This window comes from Misgurnus anguillicaudatus, chromosome 10 (genome assembly GCF_027580225.2).
Source record: "Misgurnus anguillicaudatus chromosome 10, ASM2758022v2, whole genome shotgun sequence".
Taxonomy (NCBI): domain Eukaryota; kingdom Metazoa; phylum Chordata; class Actinopteri; order Cypriniformes; family Cobitidae; genus Misgurnus; species Misgurnus anguillicaudatus.
Genome location: NC_073346.2, coordinates 3,912,608 through 3,927,953, shown reverse-complemented (window position 1 = coordinate 3,927,953; position 15,346 = coordinate 3,912,608). Strand labels below are relative to the sequence as shown.

The window sequence follows — 15,346 nt, the reverse complement described above, 5'->3', positions numbered from 1 at the left end:
AGATGTATTGTTTATTTCATAGGGAATGTATATTGAAGTTCTTGTTTATATTTATCCTCATCTTCTTTGTCATCATCCACCACTAAACCGTAACAGAAAAGACCTTATAAAATTGATTCTCCAGAGGACTACTTGCTTCTTCACCTTCAGCAAAATGGACGGCCTCTGCAGGAATATGTAGCTGAGATCATGGAGTTGACTCATCTGGAAAGCTGGGGTGATGCCATCCCTAATGCGTGTTTTAAGGTGGGGCTGGATGATCATATATTAATGATGATTTCTTCCCATCTATGCAATTTATCTCTTAAGCGCTTGTTCTCCTGGCTTCCCTGAACTCAGCCCAGCACTCACTGTCTCCCCCGAACTTAGCCCAGCACCCTCAGAACTGGATCCTGAAGTCGTTGTGGCAGCTGTGATGATGCTGGCCATGGTATAAATTTGGATGGTACACACCTCCTTAAGTTTCCCCAAGGAATTGGCCACCCGAACTACCTGCACCTCCTTGACTCCTGGTGTCTTGTGCACTTTCCTGGTGGCTTCTCGTCCTGTACTGTCCCATCCTGTCTATCCTCCCAGCCTCTAGGACAACCCCCACAGGTAGTACTTTGTTCTTGTTTTAGGGCGCACTCACATTATCCAAACCAAACCAAACCATGCCCCAGCGCGATTGTTACCCCTCCCTTCTCCCCCATGGTGCACGCACTCACACTGTACTCTTTATCGATCCGAGTCCGGGCGCGCTTTCGTCATTAAGATGCGTTTGTTTTGAAAAAAGCAGGAAGTAAAGCTCTCCCTTAACACTGGAACCCACCATAATGATAAGTCTGTGGTTTTTACCCGGAGTCGTTTGGTGCGCGATTACAGACAGCCCTCTCACATGTCATCATATTGCTTAGTTGATCTGTCACGTGCGCAGCTCGGACATTCACGTAACCCCGCTGCGCGCATCAAAAGGTTTTTTACGGCGGCAGATGAAGGTGAGTGGTCGCGCAGCTGACGTCGAATGCGCTCACACTACAGCCTTCCGCGCCTGAGCCCAAGTGAACCGCGCTCCGGCCCACCTCTGCAACCCGGCCGTGGCGCGATTAACCAATCTGCGCCCGGGCGCGGAACAGAGCGATCACACTTGTCAAACAAACCAGGCTTTGGGGGTCAAACGCGCCCGAGCGCGGTTTGGTTTGGATAGTGTGAGTGCGCCCTTAAGTGCGTGGATGCACCTAAAGGAGGGAAGTACTGTAACAGTTCTGTTCTGTCTGCCTGCCTGTTTCTTTTTATTTTCCCAGTCATCTCCCTAGGAACTCCATTTCCCATCATCCTTCACTCTCCCTTACATGATCAATCCTTCAGGTCTTTAATCTTCTTCACCTGACAGTCATCACCCTCATCACTCCATTGTATATATATATTGTATATGAGGAAAATAAGTATTCATAGAGTAATGGAGGGGTCTGAAATTGTCCAAAAGCATGATAATACCACCCCCATGCTTCACAGTAGGGATGGTGTTCTTGGGATGGTACTCATCATTCTTCTTCCTTCAAACACGTTTAGTGGAATTATGACCAAAAAGTTCTATTTTGGTCTCTTCTGACCACATGACTTTTTTCCATTGACTCCTCTGGATCACCCAAATGGTCATTGGCAAACTTAAGACGGGCCTGGACATGTGCTGGTTTAAGCAGGGGAAGCTTCCGTGCCATGCATGATTTCAAATCATGATGTCTTAGTGTATTACCAACAGTAACCTTGGAAACGGTGGTCCCAGCTCTTTTCAGGTCATTGACCAGCTCCTCCTATGTAGTTCTGGGCTGATTTCTCACCTTTCTTAGGATCATTGAGACCACACAAGGTGAGATCTTGCATGGAGCCCCAGTCCGAGGGAGATTGACAGTCATGTTTAGCTTCTTCCATTTTCTAATGATTGCTCAAACAGTGGACCTTTTTTCATCAAGCTGCTTGGCAATTTCCCTGTAGCCCTTTTCAGCCTTGTGGAGGTGTACAATTTTGTCTCTGTCTTTGGAAAGCTCTTTGGTCTTGGCCATGTTAGTAGTTGGATTCTTACTGATTGTATGGGGTTGACAGGTGTCTTTATGCAGCTAACGACCTCATACAGGTGCATCTAATTTAGGATAATAAATGGAGTGGAGGTGGACATTTTAAAGGCAGACTAACAGGTCTTTGAGGGTCAGAATTCTAGCTGATAGACAGGTCTTTAAATAAGCCCAAAACTAAAAAAGACATAACACAAAAGGAATAAAATAGAATAAATGAAAACATGTGAAACCTATTAAAACTGAAATATACATAAAATCACAATATACTGTATATGATGAGCGGTACAACATGTTTGTTGTGTGACAGTGTCACACATATTTTGCCATTTATATCACTTGAAACAGAGTGCAAAAGGTCAAAATTTCTTAATTTTGCACGTTTTCTATGCAAAAACTGTAGTAACATAAAAACTTGGTGAACATAAAAAATTAAAAGCCCATATGTCATGAACCTTTTATTGTGGTTTCAACAGTGTTTACTGCTGTTTTTTACTGTATGTTTATGAAAGGTTATAATGTTAATGTTACTGTGTGCTGAGTCTAATGTCCTTATAGATCAGTTGTGTCCCTTTAATACACACTGCCATCACTTTTGTGTTTGTGTTTAATCATTTGTCCTTGTAAATCAGTTGTGTCCCTTTAATGCACACTGCCATCACTTTTGTGTTTGTGTTTAATCATTTGTCCTTGTAAATCAGTTGTGTCCCTTTAATACACACTGCCATCACTTTTGTGTTTGTGTTTAATCATTTGTCCTTGTAAATCAGTTGTGTCCCTTTAATGCACACTGCCATCACTTTTGTGTTTGTGTTTAATCATTTGTCCTTGTAAATCAGTTGTGTCCCTTTAATGCACACTGCCATCACTTTTGTGTTTGTGTTTAATCATTTGTCCTTGTAAATCAGTTGTGTCCCTTTAATGCACACTGCCATCACTTTTGTGTTTGTGTTAAGCTATGTCCCATTAATTCACGTTGGACCCTGTAATACACTTTAAAATCATGTGTGTGTGTGCATAATCATTGTCCTCATAATAATGTTTGTCATGGGTGGGGCTTCCATCTAATTATCAAATGTCCTCATAAATGCGTATTTTGTCAGGTTGCTATAGTATACATTGTGTTGTGTGTAAACAAACTTTGAAGTGAAATCTGTGTTGTATGGCTCAAAATAAAATTTTTGATATCCTCCACATCACTGTAAAGCAAGTGGAAAGGGGTGTCCCCCTACTTCAGCAAAAAACGGGTTTGGGCTGGAGTGTCCTTGTATATCACAAAAACCAGTCTGTGTGTGTGTGTGTGTGTGTGTGTGTGTGTGTGTGTGTGTGTGTGTGTGTGTGTGTGTGTGTGTGTGTGTGTGTGTGTGTGTGTGTAATTGTCACCAAAAACAACAAACAGTTATCTACCAGTGTACTTTCTTGGCCCAACATAAGGGCTGATTTTCATGCCCATGACCTCCTCTGAAAGAATATTGGCAGCATGACGGAGAAGATGACTATAGGAATGTGGCTGCTGCTCATCAGTCGTTGCTGCCACAGCCCGGTCCTCATTCCACCTTGCAAGTCCATCCAAAAGATACGCCTGAAAAAAGGTGTCACTTGCCAGCGTGCCTGTACATTAAAAAAATCATATAAATACATAAATAACTGTTCTTGCTATTCTCATAATTATTTCAATATATAATTAAGTAAAATCTTATTAAAAAAATTCTGTGACTAAAATTACTTACCTGGGATGAATCTGTTGAGGTGCAGATGAAAAGACTCCAGCGAAGTAGAACCTCTGGCACAGCGGTAAGTTGGCAGACGATGCCCTCCCTTCATTAAAGTGCCCGTCTGCATGTAGAGCTGCACACCTTGAGGATCCTGGATGCAGGCCACATGCTTTCGCTGGGACTTTATGATCTCACTCATCCGGGCTGAGTTTATTAAAGGGACTCCCAGAGTGTCACGACCAGCATCTCCTTCAAAGGCCTGAATGAGGCTCTCAATCATTGTCAGGGTCTCCTTGTTCCCACGAGTGGTTCTCCTGCAATGTAGGGCTAGCTCGCTACGGCTGATACGGCGCAGTACATCAGCTTCAGATGATGGTCTCCAGTCAGCTTCTAGCTCTGCACGCTTTGTCATCTTCAGGGCCGTCAGGTCGTCCTGGTCCCACATGAAAATACAGTGGCTGAGGCGACTCATAAATGTGGCATATAACGGGTGACAGTCGGTGGTGCAACCCACAGAAAATCTCCGCATAAAGTGCCATATATCCAACCGGATGGTCATTTGCTCCCACTCTTCAAACATCCTCCTCAGAAGAGTGTTGCCACAGCAGTCTCGGTCCACATACAGTACCTCGGGAGGAGCTACCCCAGCCACTCTGCACAGCAAAATCCCCGGTGTTAAACAAACACTGTGGGTGTATATACAATCCACTCCCAGATGGGTGTGCACAAAGACCGGTGCTAAAATGCAACACTGAAGCAGTGTCAAAGTCAATGAGACAATGAAGTGATGATTAAGACATTAATGGTGAACACCTGCTTGTCATTCTGTGTCAAATTAACTAAATTTTCCTGGAATTTTTTTGGGAGAAAGTAATACTAAAATTATGAAGAAAGACAAAATGCAATAGATGAATACAGCGAAATCCCCAGTATTAAATGAACATTGTTGGGTCTATGACTCCAAAAGCTGCAATCTTTCACGTTTACCTCTCTATCATCATCTCTGTTAAAAAAAACTAAAATTATAACTTGCAGCGTTATTTTCTAAACCGGGACGATAAGTTTAACTTCTAAACAGCTGTCAGAACAAAATACAAGCATCCACACACGTGATTTAGTAAACAAATCTTCTTTCTGACGTGATGTAATCACAGAATGTATCACATTAAATCTTAAAGGGGACATATTATGAGATTCTTTCTAAGATGTAAACTAAGTCTAAAATAGGTCTGAGCAAAAGTGTGCCGTTTTGGGTGTGTCATTTAAAATGCAAATGAGCGGATGAAGTGCAACCACTGATCACAATGATGGTGGTTTGTTGCAATTGAAACTAAATTGTGCTGTGAAATATTTTATCTCTCTCTTTCTCTCCATACTAAATGGTTGTGCTGTGGTTGGATAGTGCAGATAAAGGGGGCGGTATTACCTTATTCTGACATCACAATAAGGGCCAAATTACAATGACCTATTTTTTCACATGCTTGCAGAAAATGGTTTACCAAAACTAAGTTATTGGGTTGATCTTTTTAACATTTTCTAGGTTGATAGAAGCACTGGGGACACAATTATAGCACTTAAACATGGAAAAAGTCAGATTTTCATAATATGTCCCCTTAAGTTTGTGTTTGTTATGAGTTCATTTGAAGTCACCATTATTGTGATTAACGTTTCCTTTAGTTAGGCATTCTTCCTTTAACCTTCACTAAACTAATTTTCCTCTTTTAGCAATTGTATCATTGTTTTATTAAGACTGTTTGTTCATTGCTTGATGTAGAGGGAAAACATTTCATAGCATCTGAGATTGGTTATTTATTTTATTCTTTACCAATCATTAAAACATTTGGTCATAAATAAATGATAAAGACAACAATGCAAATACAAAGATGCTCTATGAAAGACACTGTTCTGTAAGACTGCTGTAATGCTTCAGTTTTTTTTTTTTTTTTTTTTTTTTGCTTAAGAGAGACATCATAACTTATGATACAAATCTCAACAAGGGTGACAGTAAATGGTAAGAAATTTGCACAATTTTGTCATGTCACAATGCATGATGGGAGTTATGAATGAGTTTTATACAATCCTGGTACCCAGCATGCATTGCGGCATGAAGCTTTGTTGTTGATTGTCACCATGATTGTGTTTTATAGGCTGATTGTTGATGTCTCCGTGTGTCTGACTGACACCACAAATTAGATTTCGGTGAAAAATATTAACTCTTAAGGCTATATGGATTTCATGGGGTGGACCAAATATAAAATTATACATTTATATACAGTGATTTTTTTTTTGTATGAGAACATTGAGTCACAACACTTATGTTTTCATAATAATTAACATTGTAACAGTTTAAAACTTCATTTATCTCATCTTCCTCTGCTCTAACAAAAGTGTAATAAACACACTGCCACAATGAGCAGAAAAAAACTAAAAATAAACTTTAAGACCCAAGTACCCAACTAAAGGAAATACTAATCGGCACAATGGTGACTAACTTTATTAACCAGATTTACAGCAGTTGTATCGAAGTTATCCATGTAACTCTGCAAGCAAGTTGTAATTTTAGTTTTCAAACAGAGATGATGATAGTGTTTATTTAAAGGGGACATATTATGAAAATCTGACTTTTTCCATGTTTAAGTGCTATAATTGTGTCCCCAGTGCTTCTATCAACCTAGAAACTGTTACAAAGATCAACCCCAGAACTTAGGTGTGGTAAACCAGTTTCTGCAAGCATGTGAAAAAATAGGTCAGTGTAATTTGGCCCTGATTGTGAGGTCAGACTAAGGTAATACCGCCCCCTTTATCTGCACTATCCAACCACAGCACAACCATTTAGTATGGAGAGAAAGAGAGGGATAAAATATTTCACAGCACAATTTAGTTTCAATTGCAACAAACCACCATCATTGTGATCAGTGGTTGCACTTCATCCGCTCATTTGCATTTTAAATGACACACCCAAAACGGCACACTTTTGCTCAGACCTATTTTAGACTTAGTTTACATCTTTGAAAAAATCTCATAATATGTCCCCTTTAACTATGGGGATTTCATCTATTACATTTAAATATTTTAGTATTACTTTATCCAGAAAAAGAGTCATCAAAATAAAAAAATTACAGACAGGGAAAATTCTCAAATGAAGTTGATTTGACACAGAATGACCAGCAGGTGTTCACCATTAATGTCTTAATCATCACTTCATTATCTCATTAACTTTAACACTGCTTCAGTGTTAAATTTTAACACCGGTCTTTATACACACCCATCTGGGAGTGGATTATATATACACCCACAGTGTTTATTTAACACCGGGGATTTTGCTGTGTGTATCTCCGAATGAGGCCTTCAATCATTGGCCCAAGACCAAAACCCTCACTTGCTGTGAGCACGGACATGATCACCTGTCCATGCTCATTTCCAACATTGGTTGCCCAGGCAGCGGTGCCATAGCTGGGTCCTGCTAGTTTTCTGGCTACTTTTTTTGTGGAATCCATTTTTAAGATCCGACCATATTGTGATGTTATAGCGGCCTTGATCTCATCCAGCCGTTGCAGGACATCCTGGGCATAGACCTGCATCAGCCACCGGTGCTTAGGGACAGAAGGCATTGGAGGAAGCGGTTCAAATGTCACAGGCAGTATCAAGCTTGATGTGACAGCACTGGCAATCCCCTTGCAATCTGTAAGATATTGGACTGTTTTTTGCAACCAGACCTCAGCATGATGCTCCTGCAGCTTGCGCTGGATCTGGCTGCTGCTGTTTCCCAGGCCTCGTTGACGCATCAAACATACTACCTGAAAGTCACATGCAAGTTTTGAGGTTAGAATGCAGGGGAACTGCACTCTGTGGCCAATGTCGAGTTGGGAGACGATATCATGGCTCCAGCTGATGACCTTTCTCTTACATCTTCGGCAGGCCAGGTACTCAGATGCCACAAAGTACACACTATTTAAAGCAATCACGACCCTGATCTTTTGATGCAGGCCAGCTGAGGTCAGAAGGTCTTTCTGACAGTCTGGATGTGGACAGGTCAGCTTCAATTGCCACAGCTTTCGTGGCATCCAGAGCAGCAGAGGATGGCCAAAGTAATTCTCCAAGGAAGGAGCACTACTGGTCTTCAGTGGTACCGGTGGAGGATACCACCAAAGTTTGTCCACCCTGTTATAGATCAGCTCAGGACGGCCTGGTGCAGCCCACCTGAACAGGGCCTTGGATATCCACCTTTGGTCTACTTCAGGCAGGGTGTGTATCCATCCAGCTGGAAGACAGACTCGTTTTGCTGGAAAAAAACATAAACACTAATTCACATTGTTGCACCAACAAGGCTTCAATTAAGCCTAGAATTTGACAGACAGTTTAGAGCTAATCCAGGGTTTGTTGATCTTAGTTTAATTTTAATTTGACTTGTGTTGCACTACTTCAATTTAAACACAGATTAACAAATCTTAGATTAAAACCTTAACTACACCCTTCATCTGTGATTTATTTTGTCCGCCACGATGAATTTGCTGTAATTAAACAGCAACAATGTTGACGTTGTCATTCAAAAGAAAATAAACAGTTTATGCAGGCAAAGGTAAAGTCATTTTTGTATTATAAATCACTACCTACATGCATCGGAAATCTAAAGGGTTGATTCAAAATAATAACATTTGACAATCTATTAAAACAGTCTATTGTATTGATTAATGGAGCAATGTGGCAGGAAAAAAGCTCAGATATTGTGATATAATGCTGTGCCAGCGCATTTGTCATGCATAATCTAGGTTTAATGTAAAATTTAAACCTGGATCAAAATGATAATTTAAATGTAACCCTGTTTATTTTTAAACAAGATTAAATGTTTGGGCCTAATCCTTGTCGGTGCAACCCACCCATTGTTTTACTTTACTTTATTATGCCTGTAAAGGACACTTGAATATTTTGTTATATGTTTTAAATAAGTATAAACGTACATGCCACATGTGCCTCCTCAAACATAGTTGCCTCTGCCAGCAGTGTGCTGTCATCTATCTCAGTGGACACAGAGGGGTGGGTTAGGGTGGCTGAGGGCCCTGCGGTGGCTTCAATGGACACAGTCGGGTCGGTGAGGGTGGCTGTGGGCCCTGTGGCTTCCTCAATGGACACAGTTGGATGGGTGAGGGTGGCAGAGGGTCGTGCACGTGCCTGGGCCAAAGCTACAAAACAAAACAAGGGACAATTAAACATGACTCCTGAACAGCAACAAATACAAAAAACAAACCAAGTATTTTACACATAAATGTTTGCTTACAAGGTGTGGTTTTGATGGGGGAAACCATCCTTTTTATGGTCTTGGTCAGGGTTCTTTGGTCAGGCAACTTCCCAACCAAGAGGGAGCGTAGAGAGGCAGTGGAAGCATGGGTGGTGGCAGCGTGCTGGGTAGGTGCAGTGTGCTGGGTGGGTGCAGCGTGCTGGGTGGGTGCAGCGTGCTGGGTGGGTGCAGCGTGCTGGGTAGGTGCAGCGTGCTGGGTGGGTGCAGCGTGCTGGGTGGGTGCAGCGTGCTGGGTGGGTGCAGCGTGCTGGGTGGGTGCAGCGTGCTGAGTAGGGGCATCGTGCTTGGAAGCTTTTGCATAATTTTGCTCTTCCTTCATAGCAATGGCAATTTTGCCAGAAGGAAAGAGCTCAATATACTCCCTGAAACTCCCCTTGTTGTGGGCATGTTCTTGAGAGTCTTTGCTGCCTCCTGTGGGGTCCCTCTTCATAGATGCAACCAGGTAAGCAGCATACCCTAGTGCATTTTCTGCAACCCATTCCTGAATGTTTGCCCACGAAAGATACCAAACTGGATTTCAAAGAAACCCAGCAGGTGCTTTCTGTTAGCTGGATCTCCATGGTGCTGACTTAAGCTTTTCTTGGCCTTGTCCAGCACAGCCTCCGGGGACAGGGGTCTTGTGTAAGGCTTTCCTTTGTTGGCTTCCTTCACCTTTGCTGCTTCCAGTGTGTCCGAAAGATTCAGGCTGCCATCAGCCCGTCTCCTGAAGCGAGGCTCCATCTGAATTAAAAAAATGAAGATATAAATATTACAGAGAAAAAGAAAACACATTTGGTAATCCAGCTGTGTAAATTACATTACTATATGGGCAATTCCTTACAAATGCTAACTTTACCATGAAACATTTTTTACCAAAGATTTTCACTGCATTTATTGCTTAGATGTCAAAAATTTGTGGTTTTTATACCCGTGTGAGGTCTCTTTCTTAAAGATTTTAAAGCATTTTAAGTATGTCTTTTTCATAATCATATAAAAACCATTTCAGAACTGTCACATCCATAACAGTACATATTCCTCTTTAATGCACACATGAAAATTACATTTAAATGCATTGTTTTTGTTTTAAAAAAGGGTCATCCCTTCTCTATTTGTTTTGTTTTTGGCTTCTGGTTTGTGCATAATAATTCACTGAAATCCTACAATGTTTTCTCTCAAAAACGTGTGTCTTTTTTTCACTTCCATAACATTCATAACAGTCCCTCATCCAAAATAGAAAACTTGTGCATAGATTGATATTATTTTGATGTCTGATAACAAACATATTGACTCTGACTATTTATATTTCATGTTTTGACAAAAAAAATCACATTAATAACGCAGAAATTGCATATATTTACTCATGATCACCTTACAGTGTTGATTTTTATTATTCTATGTATATAAATATGTATATTTTTCCAACAGATTCAAAATGTTAACTAACATATCAGCATTATATTCCAGAGTAAGCTCTAATAACGTTAAAAGTAAAGCATTTAACGTTAAATCATGCATTTACAATTGATTTAGCTAAAACAAGTAAGTTTAGCATCAAAATACACTTAAAGGTTCTAAAAATAGAAGCATGTAACTTACTGTGTACGAAGCTGTAGTAAAGCTGTAGTAACTTACAGTTATACTTTATTGCTCTGTGAATCTATAAAACATTAACTTACAGTATAACAATTATAACAACAACATATAAAATAACAATTGATGTTTAATTAAAAGTTTGTATTAATGACCTAAATTACAAAGCTAATGTTAGCCTGGCTAACGGTACAGGTGTTTCGTTTAAAACAATTAAAAATTTGCTACTGTACTAAAAATAGAAGCATGTAACTTACTGTGTACGAAGTTGTAGTAAAGATGTAGTAAACTGTAACGTTATACTTTATTTTGATTACTCGGCAAATCTATAAAACATATAAGTTTGATTACAGTAACGTTATAACGATTACAACAACACACACACACATATATATATATATATATATATATATATATATATATATATACATATATATAAAATAACATTTGACGTTTAATTATTAGTTTGGATTAGTTACCTAAATTACAAAGCTAGTCTGTGCTAGAGGTTTTTCGTTTAAAACAATTTAAAATATTTGCTACTTTATTTTTGTTGACAAGTGACTTACCTGAAGATGTTTCTCCGGTCGTAATCCGCAAGCTCTGGGGGGCTCTTGACGTTGATTGGTCAATTCTTGGTTGTTACTAGCAGACAGGTTCATGATAGCGATACGAGCGCTGATTGGTCATTGCATGCGAATCTTGGTTTCAGCCAGGAGCGCTGATTGGCCATTGCTTGCAAATCTTGGTTTCAGCCGGGAACGCTGATTGGCCGTTGCATGCAAATCTTGGTTTCAGCCGGGAACGCTGACTGGCCGTTGCTTGCGAATCTTGGTTTCATCCGGGAACGCTGATTGGCCGTTGCTTGCAAATCTTGGTTTCAGCGGGGAACGTGATTGGCTGTCATAACCAAGAATAACCACGACTTACAGGTGGCAGGGAGCGCCATCCGGGCTCAGGGCTCAGGTCCAGAGCTTTACGTCTCATGCCTCCTCTGGTCTGATAACGCTTGCAGACAAAGATGGAATTTCTTTATCATGACCTGTTCATTACTCGCCGGTCTGCGGACAGAGTAAATGTTACTAGGATGCCACAAATGAGCAGGAGCCTGCTTCAGTCTTCTAACAGAGTACGTGAGAGCTCTTTAAGTGGAGAAGTCTTGCTTCAGCTTGAGACACTCTTCTCTTGGGGAAAAAGCTGTTGTCCTCCAAAACGTCATCAGAGAGGCAGCGTTACTAAGCTCTAGTAAATGTAGGTGTGTCTGCGTAAAATGATGAACTGACTCTCGAGTTGCACGAGATAAAGCACATGTGACAAAAACGTGACCCTCCCTGTGAAAAGCCTGCTAAATCATTTTTGTGATTTGCTTATCTCTCCACAAAATCATCCCACGTGACGTAAAGAACACTCTGTAAACACGCAACCTTGATATCTTTAACTTCGACACCCTCATCAAAGCTTGAAATGAATGTGACACCAACGATTAGGATGAAACTGTGATTCCCCTAATCTCGTTACAAACAACACCAGCGGACATCTTTCTTTTACAACGACCTTGTAAGTCTCTTAAAGCTGTAGTCTACGATGTTGAAAATCGGTCTAGAAAGCCTGAGACGGTTAGTACGTTTTAAAAAACTCATCCCGCCCCTCTGTGCTGCCTGATCCCTCCCACCGGGAAACCACCTGAACAACGTCACTCATTCAAGCTGTGATCACTGGTAGTAAACATCAGAACAGAGATTTACCGAGCAGTAAACACATAAAGGCTTGAAGGAATGAACAATTACAATTATGATTGTAATTGACGTTATTTACTTTCACAACAACGTTTGGCATACGTTTCCCCTCATGAGCTTCAAGAAATGACTTTATAAATATAATTACTTTGACCCGTGATACGCGACGCTAAACGGCTAACATTCCAATGCCGACCGGCAGCATCAGCATGTTGTCAGACTCATAATATCATAATTATGTAACACCTCACACAATCTTAGTAAATATAATTATTTTGACCCGTGATACGAGATGCTAAACGGCTAACATTCCGATGCCGACCGGCAGCATCAGCATGTAGTCAGATTATAATACTATTTATGTAACACCTCACACAATCTTTGTAAATATAATTATTTTGACCCGTGATACGCGATGCTAAACGGCTAACATTCCGATGCCGACCGGCAGCATCAGCATGTAGTCAGATTATAATACTATTTATGTAACACCTCACACAATCTTTGTAAATATAATTATTTTGACCCGTGATATGCGATGCTAAACGGCTAACATTCCGATGCCGACCGGCAGCATCAGCATGTAGTCAGATTATAATACTATTTATGTAACACCTCACACAATCTTAGTAAATATAATTACTTTGACCCGTGATACGCGATGCTAAACGGCTAACATTCCGATGCCGAACGACAGCATGTACTCATAAAAAGATATTTATGTAACACCTCACACAATAAAAGTATAAATAAGTGCGTACCTGTTCAACAAAAAGTCTGCCGTGTCGGCGTCGGTTTTCAGCCCCAAATCTCCCTGAAGCTTCCTCCGGTCAATGGCGGACCATATATTGATTCTACTTAGAGTCCGGCGTTTTTCAAATTTTTTTAACCTCTGCTCTTTCTTCAACAGACTTCCTTTTTCTTCCAACCTTTACTGTAGGGACAAGCAGGGGCTGCTTGCTGCTGTCGTTTAGTTTTTTTTCCATTAGTGAGATGTTGCTGCTTCGCTAGCTACCATATACTGACACAAATTTCATGTCGCAGGCAGGAGAGGGGCGGGGTGGTGTGCGATGGGGTGGAGACGCGTGCACGAGGTGGATTTTCAAATGTAGCAGGGATTGGATGAGAGCAGTTAACCAATGTAAGCTATCCGGCCGGACAGTTTATATTGGTCAACTTATCTGCTACCATACACCCAATAGACTGAATGGATTTTTTAAATTCTTTTTTCTCTTCATATTGTTAGGATGTTACTGTAGAACCATAACCAGCATCTAAACGAGGTTATTAATAATGAACAATCTTTGAAATCGTAGACCATAGCTTTAAGAGACTGGCAAAAATTGCCAAAGCTGACCGTATTAAAGTCATCCCGGCGGGGTATTGGGTAAGGTTTTTAACCAGCAATGATCACGCCTCGGGTAAACCTCATAGGCTACGATATTGCCTCTGCGAAAGAATGACAGCAAAGGTCACGACCTCTCCTCTGCACATTCCTGGACGCTGGACGACATAGTGGTAATCAAGCTTTCAACTGAGATTAGACTCCAGGTACAAATTTTAGAGCATGTTTTTCGTTTTTGTCGAAAGTATATTGAGGAAAGGGTAAACATTGCAGAGGGCAATTAGGCAAGTGGGAATTGTTGACTTGAACCCTTAGAATATAATCTGTTACGGCTCGAAGAGTTTATTTCATTATTTAAAGATAACAGGATTGATTAAGAGTATCTAGGTTTTTTTGTGGGGAAAAACTCTGCTTCACACTCCAACACAGTAGGTGGCGATAATGCACCTTAAAGTTGGTGCTACCCGCCATTAAACAGAGACGAAGAAGAAAAAGAAGACGAAGAAGAAGGCACTGCTTTGCTGTATGTTGTGCCTTTTCGGCGGGTAAGAGATCTTCACGAGAAGTTTATTTATTATTCGCTTTCTATTAAGGAAAGCATAAGTGTAAAAACACGTTTAAATTAATTAAGGACAACAATCTGGGGAGGGTGCCCTTTTGTCGACTAGTTTGAGACTTTAGCCCCGTTTTCCTTCCGCACAGTGTGCCAGGCATCCACGGCCTGAAGGCTAGCGTGTCCTCCCTGGTGGTCTAGTGGCTAGGATTCGGCGCTCTCACCGCCGCGGCCCGGGTTCGATTCCCGGTCAGGGAACACTCTTTTGACGTGCGCTTGCCTTTTTCACCGGCTGGGTTATGCGCAACGCTGGCTTCGAAGGCAAGGATCGCAGCACCTCCAAGAGGCAAAGCTTCACTGCCTCCGGCCCATCGACCTAAGGTTGGACGTCTAAATTGCCTGCCTGCAGTCCTGCGCTCCGCCATCTGAGCAATCAGAGCCTGGTGTGCATCCTCTGCTCTACTGAGGCATGTTGACGCAGGACAGCAGACACCCAACGTGTGGGAGGAAGGAGTAAAAACAGGTTCGAGCCAGCCAGGAGTCGAACCTAGAATGTTCTGATCCGTAGTCAGACCCGTTATCCATTGCGCCACCGGCCCAACGCCAGAAACCTGGGAAGTCATGCTTGGTGAAGACAGCTGGATTCTGGAGGCCAGCTGCAAAACTTCATTATTAAATATTAATCCGGTTTTACTCTGCCATCATTAAATCCATTATTACACAATCAATAATTACATGGTTCCCTGCTGCAGCAGCCAAGGACAAGGCCAAGCTGCAGCGGGTGATCCGCTCGGCAGAGAGAGTGATCAACACCTCTCTACCTTCTCTGGAATCCCTTCACAACCTCAGGGCTGTGAGAAGGGCAAGAAAAATTATGTCTGACCCATCTCATCCAGGCTGTACCATGTTTCAGCTGCTCCCTTCAGGTAGAAGGCTTCGGCTCCCGAGAACTGCAAAATCCCGGCATCGCCTGAGCTTCTTTCCCACGGCCGCCTGGCTGCTTAATGACAGTTCAATGCCTTTTCAGGACTGAATGCACTGTTTGCACTTTATTGTTTCTATTACTCCTACTTTTATCATT

The 15,346-nt window shown here is 41.5% G+C and overlaps 1 protein-coding gene and 2 non-coding genes across 3 annotated transcripts; 1 reads left to right on the top strand and 2 right to left on the bottom strand.

Annotated features, from left to right (window-relative positions):
* Positions 1 to 3,366: 3,366 nt before the first annotated feature.
* LOC141367326 (uncharacterized) lies at positions 3,367 to 9,125 on the bottom strand. Its single transcript, XM_073872681.1, has 4 exons — positions 8,725 to 9,125; positions 7,146 to 8,048; positions 3,782 to 4,504; positions 3,367 to 3,662 (listed from the first exon to the last, which is right to left on the bottom strand). Exons 1-4 carry the CDS (start codon positions 8,975 to 8,977, stop codon positions 3,451 to 3,453), a joined length of 2,091 nt encoding a protein of 696 aa, XP_073728782.1. The 5' UTR covers positions 8,978 to 9,125; the 3' UTR covers positions 3,367 to 3,450.
* Positions 9,126 to 13,689: 4,564 nt separating this feature from the next.
* On the bottom strand, positions 13,690 to 13,828 carry LOC141367390 (U4 spliceosomal RNA). The gene has a single exon (XR_012371744.1). It is a non-coding gene; the product is annotated as a U4 spliceosomal RNA (small nuclear RNA).
* Positions 13,829 to 14,451: 623 nt separating this feature from the next.
* On the top strand, positions 14,452 to 14,523 carry trnae-cuc (transfer RNA glutamic acid (anticodon CUC)). Its single transcript has one exon. It is a non-coding gene; the product is annotated as a tRNA-Glu (tRNA).
* Positions 14,524 to 15,346: the final 823 nt, after the last annotated feature.

Coding starts and splice junctions, on each gene's coding strand:
- LOC141367326 (XM_073872681.1), bottom strand. CDS start 8,977: ATGTTTAATTGTCCCTTGTTTTGTTTTGTAGCTTTGGCCCAGGCACGT. Junction 8,049..8,724: donor TGAGGAGGCACATGTGGCAT/GTACGTTTATAC, acceptor GTTTTTTTCCAG/CAAAACGAGTCTGTCTTCCA. Junction 3,663..3,781: donor CCTCAACAGATTCATCCCAG/GTAAGTAATTTT, acceptor TTTAATGTACAG/GCACGCTGGCAAGTGACACC.